Source organism: Pectinophora gossypiella, chromosome 27 (assembly GCF_024362695.1).
Source record: "Pectinophora gossypiella chromosome 27, ilPecGoss1.1, whole genome shotgun sequence".
NCBI classification, from domain to species: domain Eukaryota; kingdom Metazoa; phylum Arthropoda; class Insecta; order Lepidoptera; family Gelechiidae; genus Pectinophora; species Pectinophora gossypiella.
Genome location: NC_065430.1, coordinates 6,021,765 through 6,043,787, shown reverse-complemented (window position 1 = coordinate 6,043,787; position 22,023 = coordinate 6,021,765). Strand labels below are relative to the sequence as shown.

Genomic DNA, 22,023 nt, shown 5'->3' with positions numbered 1-22,023 from the left:
TCAGTAGCTGGAGCGCACATTATGAATCTGCTATAGCTGTGAATACCTCCCTGACTATATGTAATGTCGACGATAAACCAATAATGGTGGCTGGAGAGAGCCAGTATGGTTTAGTAACAATAGCAGCGTTGTGGAGGTACTCGGTTCAATCCCGACTTGTTAGTACGACTGAAATAGAATCCTTTTTTTTGACGTGACTTATTGTAGATTTGCCGCAGATGGCATTAACTACTTGGACGGACAAATGGGGAGCACTGAAGGCTCTCACCCGGTACAACGTTTAAGACAACAGGCCTGAGGGTGCCCAGTTGGGCGCGGTTCGGCTCAGGGCGTCGTCTGAGAGGAAAAATATTTGAAATAATTAATCGACGCTAGCGGGTCGATAGCGATAAGCGCTGATTGAGGGAAATCGTCGACGACGCCGTGCCCGCTGGTATGCTCAAAACTGACAATTAGCATTTCAGGGTTAACCCAGCTCCCAGCTGACGTCATCCGACCCTGCGTTGCCATTTCGTAAAAAATAAATTACCCACGTCCACGTATGTTTTTAATTTACTACATACATACATACATAAACTCACGCCTATTTCCCACCGGGGTAAGCAGAGACTATAGAATTCCATTTGCTTCGATCCTGACACACTTCTCTTGCTTCCTCCACATTCATCAATCGCTTCATACACGCACGCCGGTTCAGAGTAGATCGTATTAAACCTTCTCTAAGGACATCTCCAATTTGGTCATCGTAAGTCCTTCTCGGTCCGATGTTTTTAATTTACTTTGCAAGGAAATTTTGTACTTTAAGTAAAAGATTTACGTACAGTTATGGCCACAATAACTAATTCACAACACATGCAATGGTCTCCTGTTCATCCCCTTCGCGACTGTCACTTCGTTATAACATTCGTAGCCGTTACAACGAGCCCTTATACCGATGGGGCGACGCAATTGTTATTGTCTGTTTCCTCGTCCAGGAGCGTATTTGGATAAAAAATAAATTACTTACTTAACATAACATAACACGACGACAAATAAACGACGTGCTTCGGAAGGCACGTTAAGCCGTTGGTCCCGGTTATTACTTACTGATGTAAGTACGTAGTCGTTACATGAGTCATGTCAGTGGCCTATGGCGGCTTAATAATAACCCTGACACCAGGGTTGATGGGGTTGGTAATGCACCTCACAACCCACACGATAGGAGAGCAAAAACGGAAGTGAAAAGACAAAAATGTTGTCTCAATAATGAAAATATAAATTTAATGTTGTGGTTGCTGACAGCTACATCCCAAAAAAGTTGAACCGTGCTTCGGAAGGCACGTTTAACCGTTGGTCCCGGTTATTACTTATAGTACTTAGTCGTTACATGAGTCATGTCTGCCTATGACGGCTCAGTAACAACCCTGACATCAGGGTTGATGAGGTTGGTTATCCACCTCACAACCCACACGATAGAAGAAGACCAATCTTATTTTTCCACGTGATTTTACTGATTGTGACCAAATGAACCGAGCAAGCTCTGCAGGACAACCGCGACTGAATTCGTCTCTGTGCCTTAGGAATGTTCGGTATTTAAATTAATCTGTGCAAGAACCTACAAGGACTGCCCCTTTCTTTCCTGTTGCGCAGTGGGCCAACGTCGGCAAACATCGACCAATCACAGAAAGTCAAAATACAAAAATATCTTTATTCAGTAGGTAACATAGTTACACTTTGAATCGTCAATTTTTAAAATAACGAACATCTCATCCGCCTAAAACTACTGCAGCTTCTCACACCTGCATAGCCGGGGAAAAGAATCTGCAAGAAAAACCTCGGCACAGGGCCCTAGACGTTCTTTAAAAAAATAAAAATAAACATAAAATATTGGTATACAATTGAGTAATTTAGCTGCCTAATATCAGTTCTCGTCGCTGCCTAATATCAGTAGTCGTAAAACCTCGAAACTGGACTTAACCGGTTTCTAAATAAGTACCTACTTACAACCTATACGTATTTTTCTTTAACCTTATCGTGTGGGTTGTGAGGTGGAATACAAGCCTCATCAACGCTGGTGTCAGGGTTACTATTGAACCGCCATAGTCCCCTGACATGGCTCATGTAACGATTACTTACTTACATCAGTAAGTAGTAACCGGGACCAACGGCTTAACGTGCCTTCCGAAGCACGGATCATCTTACTTTCGGACAATCAGGTGATCAGCCTGTAATGTCCTAACCAAACTAAGGATCACAAAGTTATTTTTGTGATATGTCCCCACCGGGATTCGAACCCGGGGCCTCCGGATCGTGAGCCTAATGCTCAACCACAGAACCACGGAGGCTGTTCTCTTGATTAAAATTCAGAAATAAGTTAAATAGGAAAAATAAAATGTTTTGCGTTAGTTTTAGATCTGTCTTTATTTAGTACTTACTTAATCATAATTTATCTTGAAACTAGTACACGAACCATTTGGCCAACTATTGGCCGACATTTGCCTTGGTTGGCTGATGTTTGTCACAGTTGGTCGTTGTCGTTTAGCTATTATGGCGAATGTAATTAGACTTCCAAATGGAAGGTAATTAATTGATATACTTCAACTTGAGACAATTGTGTAAGTATTTCGCTTTACTGAGGAAGAAATACTTAGAGGGAGCCTCCGTCGTCCAGTTCAGCGTTGGACTCACGATCCGGAGGTCCCGGGTTCGAATCCCGGTGGAAACATATCACAAAAATCACTTTGTGATACATTAGTCAGTAATTCACTTAATTTTCAATAATAACGTTTACGTCCTTGGAATGTTGGAGATAATACCTATTTAATGGTAACACTTGCGTCATCAATGGGCTAGCAATGGCGGCTTGTCATAGGATTTTGATCAACAGCAGACGTTTTAAACCGAAATAAATGGTTGATATCGGTTTTAAACGGCTTTTTCGTTTTAAACGGATCGGTTTAAATGATTTTAACCGACATCTATAGTTGCAATAGTCAAGTAGCCAATTAAATTTACTTACGTCAACTCAACAGGACGGGGTTACATTTTATCATGTAAAGTTGAGATAATGATCTTAAACTGGCCAATGTCCAGCCCCATTAGCGAGCTTACTTCATCAGACGTTGATCAAAGCAAATGAGATATAAGATAACAGTTTGACAACATACATAATGATGGACTTATGGACTTTCCAATCGACGTTCCCCATACACACGATAGATGGCTTCGTTCACTTTTAAAGTGATAATGGTGCTAATTCCTGTAAATACCATCTAATTTTATTTTAGGTTATATCTGTCATTTTCTTATCCGCCGAAAAGGAAAGGACGGGTAATCGACAAGCAAAAAATTTATGGAACACACGTCAATTTTAAGCACAAATCTAAACCAACCGTCTAAAAATTTTACATCAGTCAATAACCTGACACGTTCATTTACTCATTCTTCCTAAAATTAAGAGCTGTGAATCATCCGTCCCTTCCTTTTCGACGGATATGAAAATGACGGATATAACTATAAATAAAATTAGGCGGTGTCTGCAGGAATCGGGGCCATTTACTTATTTAAAAAGTATAATGATCTGTGAAATGCTGCAGTAGTTTTAGGCGGATGAGACGTTCGTTAGTAAAAATTGACGATTCAAAGTGTAACTATGTTACCTGAATAAAGATATTTTTGAATTTGAATTTGTTTATAACTAATTGTTGCTTGATATTTGGATCACATTATGTGTAGAATGTTGCTACCAATATCGCTTCTCTTTATTTTGATCAGAATAATAATGGGTGGAAGTTGTAATTGTACCTTTGTGACCGCTTTTCTCGATGATGTCACAGGACAGTATTGTCAGGTAGTTAGAAATTAAGAGATTGGCATGTACCCTCAAGAAAAGAATAAATCAGTCTATAATTGAAACCCGTGTTTTAATACATGACATGGCGCAGTCGGGAAATAGATCGGGAATAAAGGGTTAAGAAGTGATAAAAAGTGTAAAACATAGAAGAAAAAGTTCATAAAATATGGAAAGTGTATTAACCCCACCGTCGCCGTTTAGATTTGATGGAAATTCGTTAGACTTAGCTTCAAGTAGCTTGAGTGACAATTGGGCGAAATGGAAAAATGGATATGAGATTTACAGCAAGGCTTGTGAAATATACAAAAAGGAAAAGGAAGTACAGTTAAATATATTGTTGCATGTGGTAGGTGAACAGTGTCGCGAAATTTTAAAACAATCAACGAAATGTATTTCGGCTGAAGATGTTTTTAAAAAGTTGGATGAACACTTTAGAATAAAGAGAAATGTAACTGTTGAGCGGCACAGATTTTTCAAAAGAGACCAAAAAGATCATGAAACCATAGACCAGTATGTGTATGATTTAAGGAAACTGGCTCAAACCTGCGAGTTTGGAACACTTGAAGAGGACTTGATAAAGGATAGACTAGTGTGTGGTGTTATCAGCCCAGCGATCTGCGAGCGACTTCTTCGAGAAGACGACTTGAATTTAAAGAAGGCATTAGAAATATGTCGAGCTGCCATAGTGTCTAAAGCATACTCAGAAAGTATAAAACGAGACAGTGAACCAACATACGAGATAACAAAAGAAAATCAAGAAACAAGCAATGAGAACATCTGGGTCGTGCGTCGTGGCGCGGCGGCATCGTCCCGAGGGCGTGGCGGGGCATGGAGCGGGCGCGGGGCGCGCCGCGAGCGCTGGGCGCGGGCCCGGCCGCCACCAGCCGCCGGCGCCGCGCGTACGTCACAGCGGTCCGCCGCCACCACCGCCCCGCCCGCGGCAGCGTCCTGCATGCATTGTGGTGGGGTGCATAGAAAATACGAATGTCCGGCCTATGGAAAGAAGTGTTTACGATGTCTAAAGATGAATCATTTTGCGCGAGCGTGTCAGGTGTATTATGTGGAAGAATCAGATGAGCAGGTAGTACATTCTATTAATAACTGCGGCGAGTGGAATGTAGATTTGAAAATCAACGAAACTGTTCTTACATTTAAAATAGACACCGGGGCAGATGTAAATGTCTTGCCATGGAAATGTTTAAATAAAATAGGGATACCTGAGTCGGATTTATTGAAAACAAATACTAAATTATGCAGTTACTCGGGAGACAAAATTGATGTTGTAGGGAAAATTAATTTACGGGTATTTTATAAAGATAAAATGTATACATTGGAATTTAAAGTAGCAAATGTAAGGTCAGTTCCGATATTAGGAAGATATGCTTGTTCACACTTGGATGTAGTGAGGCGAGTGATGGCAATTAAAAATACGGGTTTAGATAATATAACTAATAAAGATGCATTACAAATAATACAACAATATGAGGATGTGTTTCACGGGATAGGGTGTTTGCCAGGAAAATATAGGATCAAATTGCAAGAAAATGTTAATCCGGTAATACATGCTCCGCGAAAAATACCTTTTGCGATTAAGGATGATGTAAAAAAGAAACTTCAAGAAATGGAGAAGCAAAAAATCATAGAAAAAGTGGAAGGTCCATCTGATTGGGTAAACAGCATAACTGTGGTCAAGAAGCCGAATGGTGATCTACGCATTTGCTTAGATCCAAAAGAATTAAACATGGTGATTAAAAGAGAGCATTTTAGGCTTCCCACACTCGATGAAATTGTCTCAAAGCTGTCGGGATCAAAATATTTTAGCACACTTGATGCTTCAAACGGGTTTTGGCATGTAGAATTAGATGACACAAGTTCCTACTGCACGTTCAACACACCTTTCGGGCGATTTAAGTTTTTACGTATGCCATATGGAATTAGCTCTGCTTCAGAAGTTTTTCACAAGAAAATGTACGAAAACTTTGATGATTTAGACGGTGTAGTCATGTATATCGACGACTTATTAATATATGGTAGCACGAAGGAAGAACACGATAAAAGACTGAAGAAAGTTTTAGAAAGATGCCGAAAAATAAATTTGAAACTCAATAAACAAAAATGTAAAATAGGATTGGAAGAAATTAAATATTTAGGACACAAAATAACAAAAAACGGATTATACCCTGATGACTCGCATATTACAGCTATCACAAATATGCCAACACCGAAGAACAGAAAAGATGTAGAAAGATTGTTAGGTCTCATCACATACGTTGGCACCTTTATTCCCAATTTATCCGATAAAACATTACTATTGAGGGAGTTGTTGAAGCAGGAAAATGAATGGCAGTGGGGCGAGGAACACGAAAAATGTTTTGGAGAAATTAAAAAGTGTTTAACTAAACGTCCAGTATTACAATTTTATGACTTAAACAAACCAATAACAATTTCCGTGGATGCTAGCAAGAGTGGTCTCGGGGCATGCTTGATGCAGAGTGACCTTCCTGTGTGCTACGCTTCAAAGTCTCTAAGTAAAACGGAGCAAAGATATGCACAAATAGAAAAAGAGTTATATGCTGTTGTATTTGCGTGTGAGAGATTTTATCCATATATTTATGGAAGAAGAGATGTTACAATTGAAACAGACCACAAACCGTTAATTACAATCATAAAAAAACCCATTGTAGACTCACCGGCAAGGTTACAAAGGATGTTGTTGCGATTGCAACGATATACTTTCAATTTAGTATACAAAGCCGGAAAGTACTTGTATATAGCGGACACACTCTCTCGTGCATATGAGCCATCGAGCGCTCAGCACGCTGGCGATGAGTCACTGTGTGACGAAGTGTGCGCTGTGACGCGAGCGGCTGCCACGCGCGTCTCAAGCTACGTCACTGATTTACAGTTTGTCAAGTTACAGAAAGTAACGGAAAATGATCGTGAATTAGCCATAGTAAAAAGATATGTGTTGAAAGGATGGCCTTCACAAAAGAAGGGAATAGATGATGTCGCAAAACCATATTGGCATTATAAAGAAGATTTATCGGTGGCATACGGACTGCTTTGGAAGGGTGACAGAGTAGTGATACCGAAAATTATGAGAAATGAAATGTTGAAAAAACTGCATATTGGTCATATGGGAGTTGAAAAATGTAAATTGAGGGCAAGAGAAACAATATTTTGGCCAGGTATCAATAATGATCTTCAGAACATGATACAGAGTTGCGATATTTGTTCGACACATAGAAGAAGCAATCAAAAAGAGACATTACAACCTCACGAGATACCAGACATGGCTTGGGTAAAAGTTGGCGTAGATTTATTTCAAGTAAAAGGAAATGACTATTTGTTATTAGTTGATTACTACAGTAAATTCATTGAAGTGATAGAACTACAAAGTACAACATCGGAAACAATAATAAATAACTTAAAAAATATATTTTCTCGTCAAGGAATACCTAACATAGTAATGTCGGACTGTGGCCCACAATTTTCATCAGTATTGTTTAAAAAGTTTGCCATAGATTGGAATTTTACCCATCAAACTTCTTCACCGCGTTATCCACAGTCCAATGGGCAGATTGAACGCTCCGTGCAAACAATCAAGAGAATAATAATTAAATGTACCGAAGACAAATGCGATTACCGCATCGCGTTATTGGAATACCTTAACACACCACTAGGACATGATTTATCATCACCAGCCGAAATATTACAGAGCAGAAAATTACGAAGCATAATACCAATAATGAATAAATTACTCATGCCAAAAATACAGAAAGATATTAAAACAAAACTACTAGACAGGCAAAATAAACAAACAATGTACTACAACAGGCATGCAAGGGATTTACAAAAATTAAAATTGGCACAAAAAGTAAAAGTAATTAATATGCATAAGAAAACATGGGAATCTGGGACAATAACAAAAATACTGGCAAATAGATCTTATGAAATACAGTTAAAAAATGGAATAAAAATCATTAGAAACCGGAAACACATCAATATAGACTATTCCAACAATCATAACTCGCCTCAATACAACTTTGACTATGATGACTTGACAACACAATCCCTACCAGATAACGAAAGTAGTACGTCATCACAAATAAACAATAATTATGTAACTCGTTCTGGCAGGACAGTGAGGCCGCCGAGTAGATGGGGCTACGAGAACACCGCTTGAAACTCCACGGGTTACATAATAATACAAATACACAAACATATCAAATTATATACATATAAATATAAAATAAAATATACATTTAGTTTGTTTTATCATTAATTTTGTTTTATCAAAGGCCTCGTCAAGACTACACTAAAACAAACTAAAACTTTCACATATACTCTTTACCTATAATCTAGCAACTAAAACGTAATAACAATTATAATAAATTGTAATCAAATTGAATAATATTTATAACCTACTTAATCAGATCATAACCATAACAATTAAATTTTTTGAATAAAGTGTATATAATAAATAAATAATAATGAAGTGTATATATTAAAAAAATAATAAGGCAACAAATGCATGTTAGAATTAAATTAAATATGAATTAAAAAAAAAAGTGTTATTATAGTAATTATTAATTGGTCAATATTGTATTTAGAATGTGAAGATTATTAGTATTTACAAAGATGTACTTAATTTAGTTAAGTTAGCATCGCAGATATTTTCGATTTTGTTTTGTTTAAAGAAGGATGAGCGAAATTAAGAGATTGGCATGTACCCTCAAGAAAAGAATAAATCAGTCTATAATTGAAACCCGTGTTTTAATACATGACAAGTATTACCAGTATTACCACAGATCATATAAGGTATTACTATACAAACTCCAAAGAAAACTTTCGTTTTGACGTTTCGAAAAAGGATTGTTGGATATAATTAAAACACATAATAACGGGTTCTTACCGCGTTTAAAGTAGGGATATGAGACTCCCGATATTTCGACACTGTTGCAAGTGCCATGATCACGGGATGACTGATGAGATTGGAGTGGAGTCGATTGTTGGATATTTTGTGTGATTGAGGGTAAACTGTAATCTTTTAATAAAACTGAGTGTGACTGTAACCGCGGTATCATTCACTTACCTCCCGCTCCTTTGTCTATTTAAATCATATTTAAATACATAACAAGTATCTCATTTATTAGGTAATAAAGCTCTTTTTACATAAGTAATAATAATAATAAAAAAAGTTTATTTAGGTAAAATCTACGACACACATATACATTTACAACATTAAAATATACACACATTAAATTAATATTTTTAATTATATATTGATTAATATTATTTAATTTATATTCATATTAATTAAGTTTACCTAATACATTAGGAACGACACATTACTGAATATGTCATCTTAAAATTAGAACATGGTTGATTATTCTTTCTTCTATCGTGTGGGTTGTGAGGCGGAGTACCAACCTCATCAACCCTGGTATTAAGGTTACTATTGAGCCGCCAAACGCCCCTGACATGACTCATGTAACGACTACTTACTTACATCAGTAAGTCGTAACCGGGACCAACGGCTTAACGTGCCTTCATAAGCACGGATCATCTTATTTTCGGACGGCGATCAGCTTGTAGGTAATGTCCTAACCAAACTAGGGACCACAAAGTATTTTTGTGATATTTCCCGGGATTCGAACCCGCGACCTCCGGATCGTGAGCCTGACGCTCAACCACAGGACCACAGAGGTCGAAAGGTTGATTAAAACAACGAAATGAAATAAGCACTTTATTTAGTAACAACGTAAGTACATAGTAATTACATTAACATATAATTCCTTACGCATAATATTTATTGAATTAAATTAATAATTTAATACAGGTTGTTAGTGACATCATCATCATCATCATCATCAGCCCATTAACGTCCCCACTGCTGGGGCACGGGCCTTCTCTATGGATGGATAGGGAGATCGGGCCTTAAACCATCACGCGGGCCCAGTGCGGATTGGTGGTTATTAAAGACTGCTAATGCAGCCGGGACCAACGGCTTAACGTGCCTTCCGAAGCACGGAGGAGCTCGTTAGTGACACCGTAACGAATACTGAGGAGGATGATTCAGCTCAAGATTCTGAGTTAGGTCATTCTCACACTGCCCCGAATGATGCAGCGTAGCGCGTGGATGCGTGTTCTTCCGTTGCTTGTAAGTATCTCCGTTTGTATAGAAAACACGCACAGTCTAACACAGAAAATCCATCCGCATGAACGCGCGTGGATGCATTTTCTGTGTTAGACTTTAGACACGGATAGTACTTTCGGACAATCAGGTGATCAGCCTGTAATGTCGTAGCCAAACTAGGGATCACAAAGTGATTTTTTGTGATGTCCCCACCGGTATTCGAACCCGGAACCTCCGGACCGTGAGTCCAACGCTCAAACACTGGACCACGGAGGACGTTATTCGCTCAATCATTAAAAAAAAAATTTAAAAAAAGAAATTTGCGACGGAAATTATCACTTGATATTAATTCAGAATCTTCAGCTGAATCATCCCCCTCAGTGTTAGGTCTAATGTCACTAACACCATATATACTTACTACATAATAATTAGACACTGTTCTATGTTTTGTTGGAAACTAATGTTTCAAGAACCCTGAAACATTTTTGCCTTGCATGATAGAATTACGAAAGCGTATATAAGGCGAAGGTAAGTGGTAGGACTGGCAGAGGAAGACCTAGAAGGACGTACATTGACCAAATTGGAGATGTCCTTTAAAAGGTTTAGTACGAATGAATCCGTGTCACGGGTTTTTGAATCCCGGTTCATTTTTGTTACATATACGATTTTAGAGCTCTCCATTTGTCCGGCCAAATAGTTAATAATAATAATAATAATACAGGGATAATCGTCGGTTGGTGTCACACAACATTTAGATTAAATTGTCTTAAGGGGCCTCTACGTGTTGGCTTCGGCCCCACGCACGCCTTCCAAAAGTCCGGGACTCCATAGTCCCGAGATATGGAAATGACAAACATAATAATTATTTATTTATTTATTAAAGACAACACAGATCCATTTATTTAATGCAATTTGCATTTTTGCATTTTGAGAAAAACGAATAAAAAATTAAAAAAAAAAAATTTGAATCGAATTTTCGTTTTTTTTTTCGAATTTTGAGAGTCACGTAAGAAAAACTTACAATCATGCAAGGTTACGGTCTAAAATACCTCACAACACATATCAAAGAAGCAGATAACGCAGACAGGTCCTGTCTTCTTCTATCGTGTGGGTTGTGAGGCGGATTACCAACCTCGTCAACCCTGGTGTCAGAGTTGATCCAAACAAAGCACAAAGGTAGAAAAGGTTTTGTTGTTTATTTAATATTTTACTTAATTTACAAGTGAAAAAGCGTATAATTCATAATACATTGCACCGAATAGATAACCATAGTGTAATTTCTTACATTCCTTCTTTTAGACATAAGCCCCTATTTTGTTCTCATATGTATAGAAAAGTAACTGACAAAGTGGTTGTTTTAAGCTGCACATACTGTACTGTCCAGGGGCTTCAATTCGAGTTTGATTTCGTCTGACTTTAATTCCGACACCAGTTCACGTAACCTGCAAAAGAAATAAATATATGTTTTTTAATTATTATTTTTTTAACTGCCTATATACGTCCCACTGCTGGGCACAGGCCTCCCCTCAATCAACCGGAGGGGGTATGGAGCATACTCCACCACGCTGCTCCAATGCGGGTTGGCGGAGGTGTTTTTACGGCTAATAGCCGGGACCAACGGCTTAACGTGCCCTCCGAAGCACGGAATCATCTTACTTTTTCGGACAATCAGGTGATTCAAGCCTGAAAAGTCCTTACCAAACAAAGGACAGTCTCACAAAGTGATTTCGACAATGTCCCCATCGGGAATCGAACCCGGACCTCCAGATCGTGAGCCTAACGCTCTAACCACTAGACCACGGAGGCTGTTATATTTTTAATATTATCTATTATTATTTGTATGCTCCACACGTGATAATCATTTATGATCCAAACATGAATTCGAAAACATATCTACAATCATTGGTGTACCTGTGCTGGATTCGAACCTGCGACCTCAAAGTGAGAGGCAACCGTTCTATCAACTGGGCTACCATGGCATTTAGGTTAGGTTAGGTTCTCTTTTATTACACCGAGGAGTTTTAGTGAGTAGGAGTCTCACATAACCCAGTCGCTTTCCCCGGGCGGCTGGGTATCCATGATGGATTTCTCCTCGTAAAAAAAAAAGTTTCTCTTTTATTTGTTTCATAAATGTTATCCTACAACCTCCTGTGTTTGTTAATGTGTGTGTTGTTAGGTCGTGTCGTATCGGGAGGTGAAGGTTTTGCCGGGAAGAAGAGAGGAATGGCCGTTACTCCACCGACAAGAGCGCAGCTCTTAAATAGAGAGAGAGAGGTGTGTGTATATATATTATTTATTGTTACTATTTTCTTATTTTATTTTATTTTTCTTTTTATTATTGTTTGTGTCATTATATGTTTATTGCACCAGCCCGTGCTCCAATGCATTAACTTCTTTCACCCTAAGGTTGCCTGGCAGAAATTGCTATTTAGCAATAAGGCCGCCTATTGTACTTATGTTCTTATTCGTATGTTTATGTCCTTTGTATATGTCGTTGTGCAATAAAGTATTATTGATTGATTGATTGAGAGGTTAGGTTATATAATTAAGGTCCTTTTACATAAGTTTTGTTATACAGGTTGTTAGTGACATCGTAACGAATACTGAGGGCGATGATTCAGACCATGATTCTGAGTTGATATCAAGTGGAATTTCCTGTCGGAAGAACTGTATTTTTTCTTTTTTATAATGTACCTGTGCCATCTTTTATTGTACTGTAAAATTGCAATAAATCTCTTGTTTTATTTTTTTTGTCAATTCATGAAAAATTTTGTGTTTTTAAAATTATTTTCCGTGCCATACTTTTGCGGCGGAAAATTCCACTTGATATCAACTTAGAATAAAGGTCTGAATCATCCCTCAAAGTTTTCGTTACGATGTCACTAACACCCTGTATATGTATGTACAACGTCAACGTCTTTTAACAGATAGTCCGTCCTTCAGAGGTTTTCAACAGCATCACGAAGATAGGGCGCGCGCTGGCGACGACGCCTCGCGTGCTGTTGTGTGCCTCTAGGATGAAGATCCGCGGACAGTGGGTACAAGGCACGCCCAATACCAGCTTTATACAGCCTGTTTTAACTACGGAAAGGGTTAAGGCCGGGTTACTTGTCAAGTTGGGAGCGCGTCACGTAGATGGTGTCCTCTCGTTGTCCGCTGGTCGCCGCCGGGTACTGGATGGTTCCGACATCCACCGGCGTTGCTAAGGCCTGAGAATTAAGTCCAAAATTAACTAATTTTAGTTTTTACAACACTCACTTGGGCTTAAGGAAACGCATTAAGATAAAATTTAAATCATCAATCAATCGATGACGTCACAAGACAGTATTACCAAAGAAAACTTTCGTTATGTAAAAATTGACGATTCAAAGTGTAACTATGTTACCTGAATAAAGATATTTTTGAATTTGAATTTGTTTGAATTGTTGCTTGATATATGGATCACATTATGTGTAGAATGTTGCTACCAATATCGCTTCTCTTTATTTTGATCAGAATAATAATGGGTGGAAGTTGTAATTGTACCTTTGTGACCGCTTTTCTCGATGATGTCACAGGACAGTATTACTATACAAACTCCAAAGAAAACTTTCGTTTTGACGTTTCGAAAAAGGATTGTTGGATATAATTAAAACACACAATAACGGGTTCTTACCGCGTTTAAAGTAGGGATATGAGACTCCCTATATTTCGACACTGTTGCAAGTGCCATGATCACGGGATGACTGATGAGATTGAAGTGGAGTCTATTGTTGGATATTTTGTGTGATTGAGGGTAAATTGTAATCTTTGAATAAAACTGAGTGTGACTGTAACCGCGGTATCCCTCACTTATCTCCCGCTTCTTTGTCTATTTAAATCATATTTAAATACATAACAAGTATCTCATTATTAAAATTAACTAATTTTAGTTTTTACAGCACTCACTTGTGCTTAAGGAAACTCATTAAGAGAAAATTTAAATCGAAAAAATATCTGTCTCGAACCATGGTATAAGACCAGGGGGTTAAAATGGCCACATCAAAGCAACTCATCTAAAAAAGCAATATTGCAATTTGACATTTGCGCATCTAAAAGTAAGTGCGCAATGCAAACAAATGTCAAATAGCAATATTGCTTTTTTAGAAAAATTGCTTCGGTGTCGCCATTTTAACCCCCCAGGTATGCTCAAAAGTGACAGCTAACATTTCAAGGTTAACCCAGCTGACGTCATCCAACCCTGCGTTGCCATTTCGTAAAAAAAAATTACCTTATATTATTATTATTTATTTTTATATTAACTTTGCGAGGAAATTTTGTACTTTTAGTAAAAGATTTACTTACAGTTTTAGGATTTTTTGTATATGTGACAAGTAATAGTAATTAAAAACATTAGTCAAGAATTCACTTAATAAAATTTACGTCCTTGGAATGTTGGAGATTGGAGATAAAAAAAAAACTTACGGCAGCCAGTTCCGGCGCGGGGAACTCTGCGAAGTCCGCCTCGACGCAGCGCCACGGTCGGTGCAGCAGCATCTGAGCGCGGACCTCCGCTTGCAACGCCGCCAGCCGCTCCTGCCGTGCAAACAGTCGTGTACAACTGTGACTGTTGCCACTTTCAGTGATGTGTGAGGGTGTGCGTATGTGTGTGAGACAGAGAGAGAGGGTGTGTGTGTGCGTGTGTGTGTGTGTGTGTGAGTGTGAGAGAGAGAGAGAGAGAGAGAGATAGAGAGAGGTATTGTGAGGATGTGACTCTGTGTATGTGCGTGAGTGTGAGGGTATATGTAAGTGAATGTATGTGTATTTGAAGGTGTGTGTGTGTGTGTGTGTGTGTGTGTGTGTGAGAGAGAGAGAGAGAGAGAGAGAGAGTGGATGTGTCTGTGTGTGTGCGAGAGGGTGTTAGCATGTGAGGTAGAGTATGTGTGTATGTGTGCGTTTGTGTGAGAGGGAGGGGGTGTGCGTGTGTGTAATGTGTGTGTGTGTGTGTGTGTGTGTGTGTGTGTGTGTGTGTGTGTGTGTGTGTGTGTGTGTGTGTGATATTTACCTCAAGCCGTCTCCTGATCTCCCGCTGCTTGTCCTTGTGGTCCTGCAAAGCCTTGCCGTACTTAGCCGGGTCCTCTGGGAACTTCACCAGACCTGACCTCGCTACGAACAAGGTCCATTCCTGAAAATTAGGAAAAAAGCATAGAAAACCAAGCATGTACTGTGCACTTCTATATTGTGGTTGTGAGGTGGATAATCAAGCTCATCAATCCTGGTGTCAGGGTTACTATTGAGCCACCAATGGCCCCTGACATGCCTCATGTAAAGACTACGTACTTACATCAGGTAGTAGCTTGGACCTTCCGAAGCACGGAATGAATTTAATTTTCCGGACATTCAGGTGTTCTGCAATGTCCTAGCCAAACAAAGGACAGTCTCACAAAGTGCTTTCGATCATGTCCCCATTGGGAATCGAACCCGGACCTCCATGAAGCCCAATGCTCTAACCACTAGACTTTGGAGACTGCACTTACCACAATTTTTTTATTGACACTTTTTCTTTTTCAGTTTGGATTTGGGATTTCTAGCGCGATTTCGACCCACACTCATCTTCTAGGCTTTTATCATTTATGATAGAATTTTGAACTTTAAAGCGGCACGCTTCGTCAGTTCGCAATACGGATTCCATTTACGACATTACAATTTTGGTAAACTGAAATAATATAAGCTTGGAAACTTGCGAAGCTGCTTCGGTTGGCGATACAGCAACACACTTTTGATTAGCGCTTGCCTATACGACACTACTCCGCTTCAAGGCACTGCTTCGTTTAAGGATGCCGCTTCGCTTCACGACGCTGCTTCGCTACACGCCCCGCTTCGCTTTACGATGCTGCTTCGCTTCACGACACCACTTCGCTTTACGACGCTGCTTCGCTTCGCGGTACCGCTTCGTTACTTACCGTCTGTAGTTTGGCTAATTCCTGCTCCAGCTGGTGCGCGGCGCGCCGGCGCTCCACTGCGGCGTGGGCGGTGGGGTTGTCTAGAGGGCGCAGCGCCAGTACACACGCGCGCTCCGCCTTGCGGCACGCCGCTATGCGCGCTGCGCGTTCTCTTTCCACCGTCCTATGAATGGAATAAAGCTAGTATACCATGCCATGTACTTGGTTAGTCTTTTTGTAATTATTTATTTTTTATTTTGGTGCAATAAAGTGTATTTGTATTGATTGTAGTATATAAAAAAACGAATTGCTGAGAAGAAAACTTGGAAATAAATAAATAAATAAAAGCTTATTTTCAATCAAAACTGCCTTTTTCGAACTGGCTAAGCAGCCGGCCATTCTTTTTCGTAACTCATCCTTCAGACGGGATACAGTCCACGTTGCTCCACATTTTATAGCAATTTACCACGAATTTTGGTCAGTAGTCAGCTGGACAGTATGGAGGACTATCAAAATTTAGTAACACTCAAAAGTGCTACCTCGTACACTTTGAGCTTCTAGATTATATCTTCATGTCTACGAACTCACCAACTGAGAACCTTCAGCTGATGCTGAAGAGCATCGCTGACTTCACCCGGCGCGACACCCGCGGAGACCTTCACTGGAGTTTCTTCTGCAAGTTGACACAAGTATAAAAATCACGCCATTCACTGTGACGTAGAGACGGACACCTTCACCAGACATTAGACACCAGAAGACCAAAGATGGACGAATGTGGTGAAAAAGGACCTGGAGGTTTAGATATAAAGGCCACATAGAAGCGAAGGGGAGATAGAGGGGGATAGAGTGAGAGAGGGGGGACAGAGGGGGAGATAGAGTGATAGAGAGGGGAGAGATGAAGAGAAAGGGGGCGATGAAGAGAGGGGGGGAGATGAAGAGAGGGGGGGAAAGGAGAGAGCTCCTCCCTCTCTCCTCTGGAGAGTGGAAGAGAGGCAGTCTTCTATCAGTCATAAGTAGTGATCAAATATTCAGGGGCTCGTTTACCTCAAGTAGAGACTTATATGGACAGCACATTTCTGGTTAAAAAAAACACGAAAATGGGATTGACAGGAACCGGTATCACCCCGGACGCTTCACACAAACCTCTCCTTCTTACCGTTTGCCGCCTTACCGCCTAAGTGCGAGGGAGACAAACAGTTTGCGCGCTTCCCCTTACTCCTTAGCCGCCATTAGATACTAAAGTAAGACCCAGAGGGGGTGAGGTAAATTTAGCTCGGCGTCGGTCCACCCTGTACTTCCGGGCGTAAGAATAGGGCTACGGCACACTCTGCCTTTCGTAAGAGGCGACTGAAAGGGGACACTGGGGATCGTGACTGGTAAGGGCGGGGGCCCGAACCGATCAACACACGATCTCCGGGAGACGGCAATGCGACATGGCCTCGCTTTAAAACTGGGATGGCGTAGGGGCGGGGATCTACCCCGGGATGCGCTTTAAAAGCAAAAGGGAGCACCGGTGCGTTCGACAGAGATCCCGGGGCTCCCTGACGTGCACAGCAGAGGGCCATCGGAGGGGTTTTAGTCGGTAAGAGTCCGACATAACGTTGCTCCCCCGGGCGACGAGGTATCCATGAGGATTTCCCCTTCGTTACAAAAAAAAAAGCTCGGCGTCGGTAACGAAATGGTGCGGGGCGCTGAGTTACCGTTCTATACGTACGTAGTATTATTCTATATTACAACTAAACAACAAAACCATGATATCCTCTACCAGTAACGTCACAATTATTAAAGTTAATAATATTAATAAAAAAACAATTAAACAGCATGCACATCCATATTATAAAAAAAAAATAACAATTAATAATTTAAAAATAACTTATATTTTATGTAAAAAAGCATAATGGTATTTCTGAGTTAGGGTAACCATATTTTTGCCTTACAGTGAATTAATAAGTAGTGTAAGTAGTCGTTACATGAGCCGTGTCAGGGGCCTTTGCCGGCTTAATAAGTGGTAACCCTGACACCAGGGTTGATGAGGTTGGTAATCCACCTCACAAAACTGATAATGTTTTCCGATAACTAAGTCACAGTACAGATGCAAATTAAAAATAAATGCAAAATAATTCTTATGATTTTGGAAGTAACATAATTTTCGGTGTTACCATAAGTAGAGTTGTTAACACAATAAAGGTGACCCCACACCTCTGTTATAGTTTGTTACATAACATTTGATAACATATTGCAAAAATATCCGCATAGAAATATAGTTTTATACTAGCCCCGATTCCTACAGACACCTCCTAATTGTATTTATATTGATGCCTATTCGGATCCACACAAGTAAAAAAACATAGCGTGCCCGACAGTTGCAGTGATGGGGGAAATTATACACAAGATAACACGTTGGTGTAAAAAAGGTACATAACATTCTACATGTTACGTTTAAGGGAAAATAGGGCAGTGGTTTCCCTCTTTCCTTCCGCCCCGCAGTACTCTGTCTGACGCGAGATGGCGTCCAGAGTAGTCTATTTCAAAGCCGTACTACGACTTGCTTAACACGACTTTCGATTAACACGACACGAAAAATCCATTTCGTTTGATTTGAAAAATGAAATGTCGATTTAGTTGAGTAACGTTAAAATGTTACGTAACAATATATAACACTAGTGTGTGCCCACCTTAAGGCCCTGCGCAGACGACAGACTATCCGTGACGCACTTTTTAGTCTGTGAAAATATAACCTATGCAATTATATGCAGTAACGCACACGACGCGCAAAAAGTCCGGCGCGTTACTGCATATAGATAGTCTGTCGTCTGCGCAGGGCCTAACACGTAACTGATCATGCGATAAAACAGGGACGATCACGAGCATTAATATGTATACACTTTGGTACCGTGTCACATTAACATTTTTGACAAATTGAACTGTAAGTCTCACTAAATGTCAAATATGTTAGTGCGACAGTGTCCTAAAGTGGGTACATTATATTGCTTATGACTGCACATAGACAACATAGACATCTATAATGTTTGTATATCTTACGCGTTGGCTCCTTCTGTACAGCCGTTGGTGGCACAACTGCTGTTTCATAGACAAATTGTTATTGTATTATTTTTAATTATTTATTATTAACACCCGTATTCTAAGATGAAAAAAAAAAAGAAAAAAAAAAGATGAAATGATTTGATTTGATTTTTGATGTTCACTCGTCTCTTCCTCCACTCGACTCAGTCAGCTTTCCTTTTCGGCGGATAAGAAAATGACAGATATAACTTAAAATAAAATTAGATAGTATTTACAGGAATTAACACCAATGACGTCATGTCTTACTGGAGTACACTCGAGTTAAGGTTGAGGCGTCTACGAATACCGATTTTGAGCTGAGTTCCAGGAAAGCCTCGAGGTCGCTTAAACTGAGGACGGAGTCAAAGGAAGATTGGAGTCAACATCTTAGAATGCAGGTGTGAGAATATCATGGTTCGGATTCCTGGAGACACCGACATCATTTGGAATACTATGGAATACTATTGTATTTAATTTTATAAATTATGTAATCTTATTCTTTGCGAGTCGATGGCGATCGAAACTAAATTTTTGCTGACCAATAATTGGCCACGCTTACGGCATTGTCAGTGGCTTCGTACAGGTCTTCAATAGTGCAGGTGTTAGGGCACTTAGGACAGCACAAAAGGTGAGCCATAGTTTGTGGTGATACTCCACACTCGCAATCATCGCAACCATCAACCAGGTAATTATGTAATACAAACTGGATTTAAAAAAAGAAAAGAAAACATGAAACAGTAGGACTAGGGCCCTGTGCTGTGAGGTTTTCTGGCCACGCCTTTCCCTCAGCGTTACAGATTCCATGTGGTAGTAGTTTTACAGCTAGTTACATAATATGTAATTTAGTTTTTGACGTTCAAAAAGCGCTAACTTTGTAAGCCAATTTTGAAAATAAAAACATTTTTGAATTTTGATTTTAATTTAACGTGACAGCCTAGTGGTTAGAGCGTTAGGCTCACGATCTAGAGGTCCGGGTTCGATTCCCGACGGGGACACTGTCGAAATCACTTTGTGAGACTGTCCTAGGACTTTTCAGGCTTGAATCACCCGATTCTCCGAAAAAGTAAGGTGACGATTAAAATATATACGCCCTTGTCTGTAATTTCTTTTTATTAAACTAAACCCGCTTCTGGTTGCTTACAATATAACATACATAAACAGCCTATATACGTCCCACTGCTGGGCACAGGCCTCCCCTCAATCAACCGGAGGGGGTATGGAGCATACTCCACCACGCTGCTCCAATGCGGGTTGGTGGAGGTGTTTTTACGGCTAATAGCCGGGACCAACGGCGTAACGTGCCCACCGAAGCACGGAATCATCTTACTTTTTCGGACAATCAGGTGGTTCAAGCCTGAAGTCCTTATCAAACAATGGACAGTCTCACAAAGTGATTTCGACAATGTCCCCATCGGGAATCGAACCCGGACCTCCAGATCGTGAGTCTTACGCTCTAACCACTAGACCACAGAGGCTGTTATTTTTTTTGTGTGTTGTTACAATTGTAGTTGAATGGAATGTACTTGTTTATATTTTTAATTTATACAAGATTATCGAATATATTTATTTACCCGAGTAATGAGAAAATATGTATGTATCGCTTTAAATGTGCACAACGCCATCTATATTGTTTCTGGGGAACGTAACCTGGAAAGTCTATCATTAAGCTTTGCCTACCAGAACCGGAACCAATGAATTCTAATTAAAAATATAACTATGATTCTTGTTATGTAAGTTATAGGCCCTGCGCAGACGACAGACTATCCGTGACGCACTTTTTAGTCTGTGAAAATATAACCTATGCAATTATATGCAGTAACGCATACGACGCGCAAAAAGTCCGGCGCGTTACTGCATATAATTGCATAGGTTATATTTTCACAGACTAAAAAGTGCGTCACGGATAGTCTGTCGTCTGCGCAGGGCCATAAGCTAATAAAAACTAAATGATAATGTTTTTGAACTTAATTGTTAATGACATTAGATACAACATTAAATTAGTATAATACAAATAGTGTGCAAAGCAAAAAAAAAACGATTTATATAATACAGTATGTTAGTGACACCGTAACGAATACTCAGGGGGATGATTCAGCCCATGATTCTGAGTTAATATCTGGAATACCATGTCTATATAGATATATATATACATATAGGCATCTCATATAGGCATCATATATAAGAAAAGAAAAAGTTATTTATTTCAACAAAAAGGTACAATCAGTTGCCAAGTGTAGCGGCCTTCTGTTAAGTGATGCCTTATATATATGATGCCTGTATTTTAGTCTAATAAATCTTGCATTTATTTATTACAGCTGCTGATGTAAGCACAAGAAACCAACGAAATCACCATAGACTGATTTTTTTTTGGTGTACCAGTATAAGATTAATATAATAAATCCATCTGACATAAAAAAAATACCTTTAACTCAATTTAAAACAAAATTGTATAAATGGCTCAACATACATACATACATAAACTCACGCCCGTAATCCCTAATGAGGTGGGCAGAGCCACAAGTAATCAAAGACAACTTGCAGCCACTGTTGATACGAAGTCCTAAGCTGGATATGATGAACCTTATGGTGATAAGGGATCAGCCTATCGCCCATAACATTAGTCCATCATGTTATAGGACACAATCCCTCTGTCGGTTTTTACGACATGCCCGGGAAGAGAAGCAGCTGAACGTGTTCTATGTTTTTTATTTGCTCCCAGAACAGCATAAAAGCAGCCCAATACAAGATAAATGGCTCAAAAAAAAATATTATAAAATTGAAGAATTTATGAAATAATACTGTTTAAGATTACCCGTCGCACTACCAATATTGCATGCACTATTTTTATAAGCAAAACATGATGTACTTATTTACACTTGTTACCATGTTAAAATACCATGTTTTAAGCAAATAAATAATTAGATTAATATCCCGTCGCAAAAGCACACCCAGAACACTTCATACAAACAACCTCGTTTTACACAGACACTACACATTGACGTTATCGTACACGCGCATCTGTGTGTGTCACGTCTGACGAGGGGTGAGGTAAACCTAGCTCAGCCGCTGGTGGGGAGCGGAGAGTTGCC

At 39.6% G+C, this 22,023-nt stretch overlaps 2 protein-coding genes across 14 annotated transcripts in view; one reads left to right on the top strand and one right to left on the bottom strand.

Annotated features, from left to right (window-relative positions):
- The first annotated feature begins 3,928 nt into the window (after positions 1–3,928).
- LOC126378757 (uncharacterized) lies at positions 3,929–8,018 on the top strand. The gene is made up of 2 exons (XM_050027139.1): positions 3,929–4,794; positions 7,915–8,018. The coding sequence occupies exons 1-2, from the start codon at positions 3,999–4,001 to the stop codon at positions 8,016–8,018; spliced, it is 900 nt and encodes a 299-aa protein (XP_049883096.1). The 5' UTR covers positions 3,929–3,998.
- Positions 8,019–9,568: 1,550 nt separating this feature from the next.
- LOC126378809 (dynactin subunit 1) overlaps positions 9,569–22,023 on the bottom strand; it is a 57,166-nt gene continuing 44,711 nt past the window's right edge. For 6 of the 13 annotated variants that reach the window (XM_050027207.1, XM_050027212.1, XM_050027209.1 and 3 more), the window contains 7 exons: positions 18,914–18,952; positions 16,460–16,544; positions 15,893–16,055; positions 14,995–15,114; positions 14,415–14,525; positions 13,080–13,180; positions 9,569–11,413 (listed from right to left, as the gene is read on the bottom strand). In XM_050027207.1, the coding sequence (XP_049883164.1) occupies positions 11,329–11,413; positions 13,080–13,180; positions 14,415–14,525; positions 14,995–15,114; positions 15,893–16,055; positions 16,460–16,544; positions 18,914–18,952 (704 nt within the window). In that variant the 3' untranslated portion in view covers positions 9,569–11,328. The remainder of the gene's footprint in view (positions 11,414–13,079; positions 13,181–14,414; positions 14,526–14,994; positions 15,115–15,892; positions 16,056–16,459; positions 16,545–18,913; positions 18,953–22,023) is intronic. The other 7 variants (XM_050027211.1, XM_050027216.1, XM_050027214.1 and 4 more) reach the window with 2 other exon arrangements.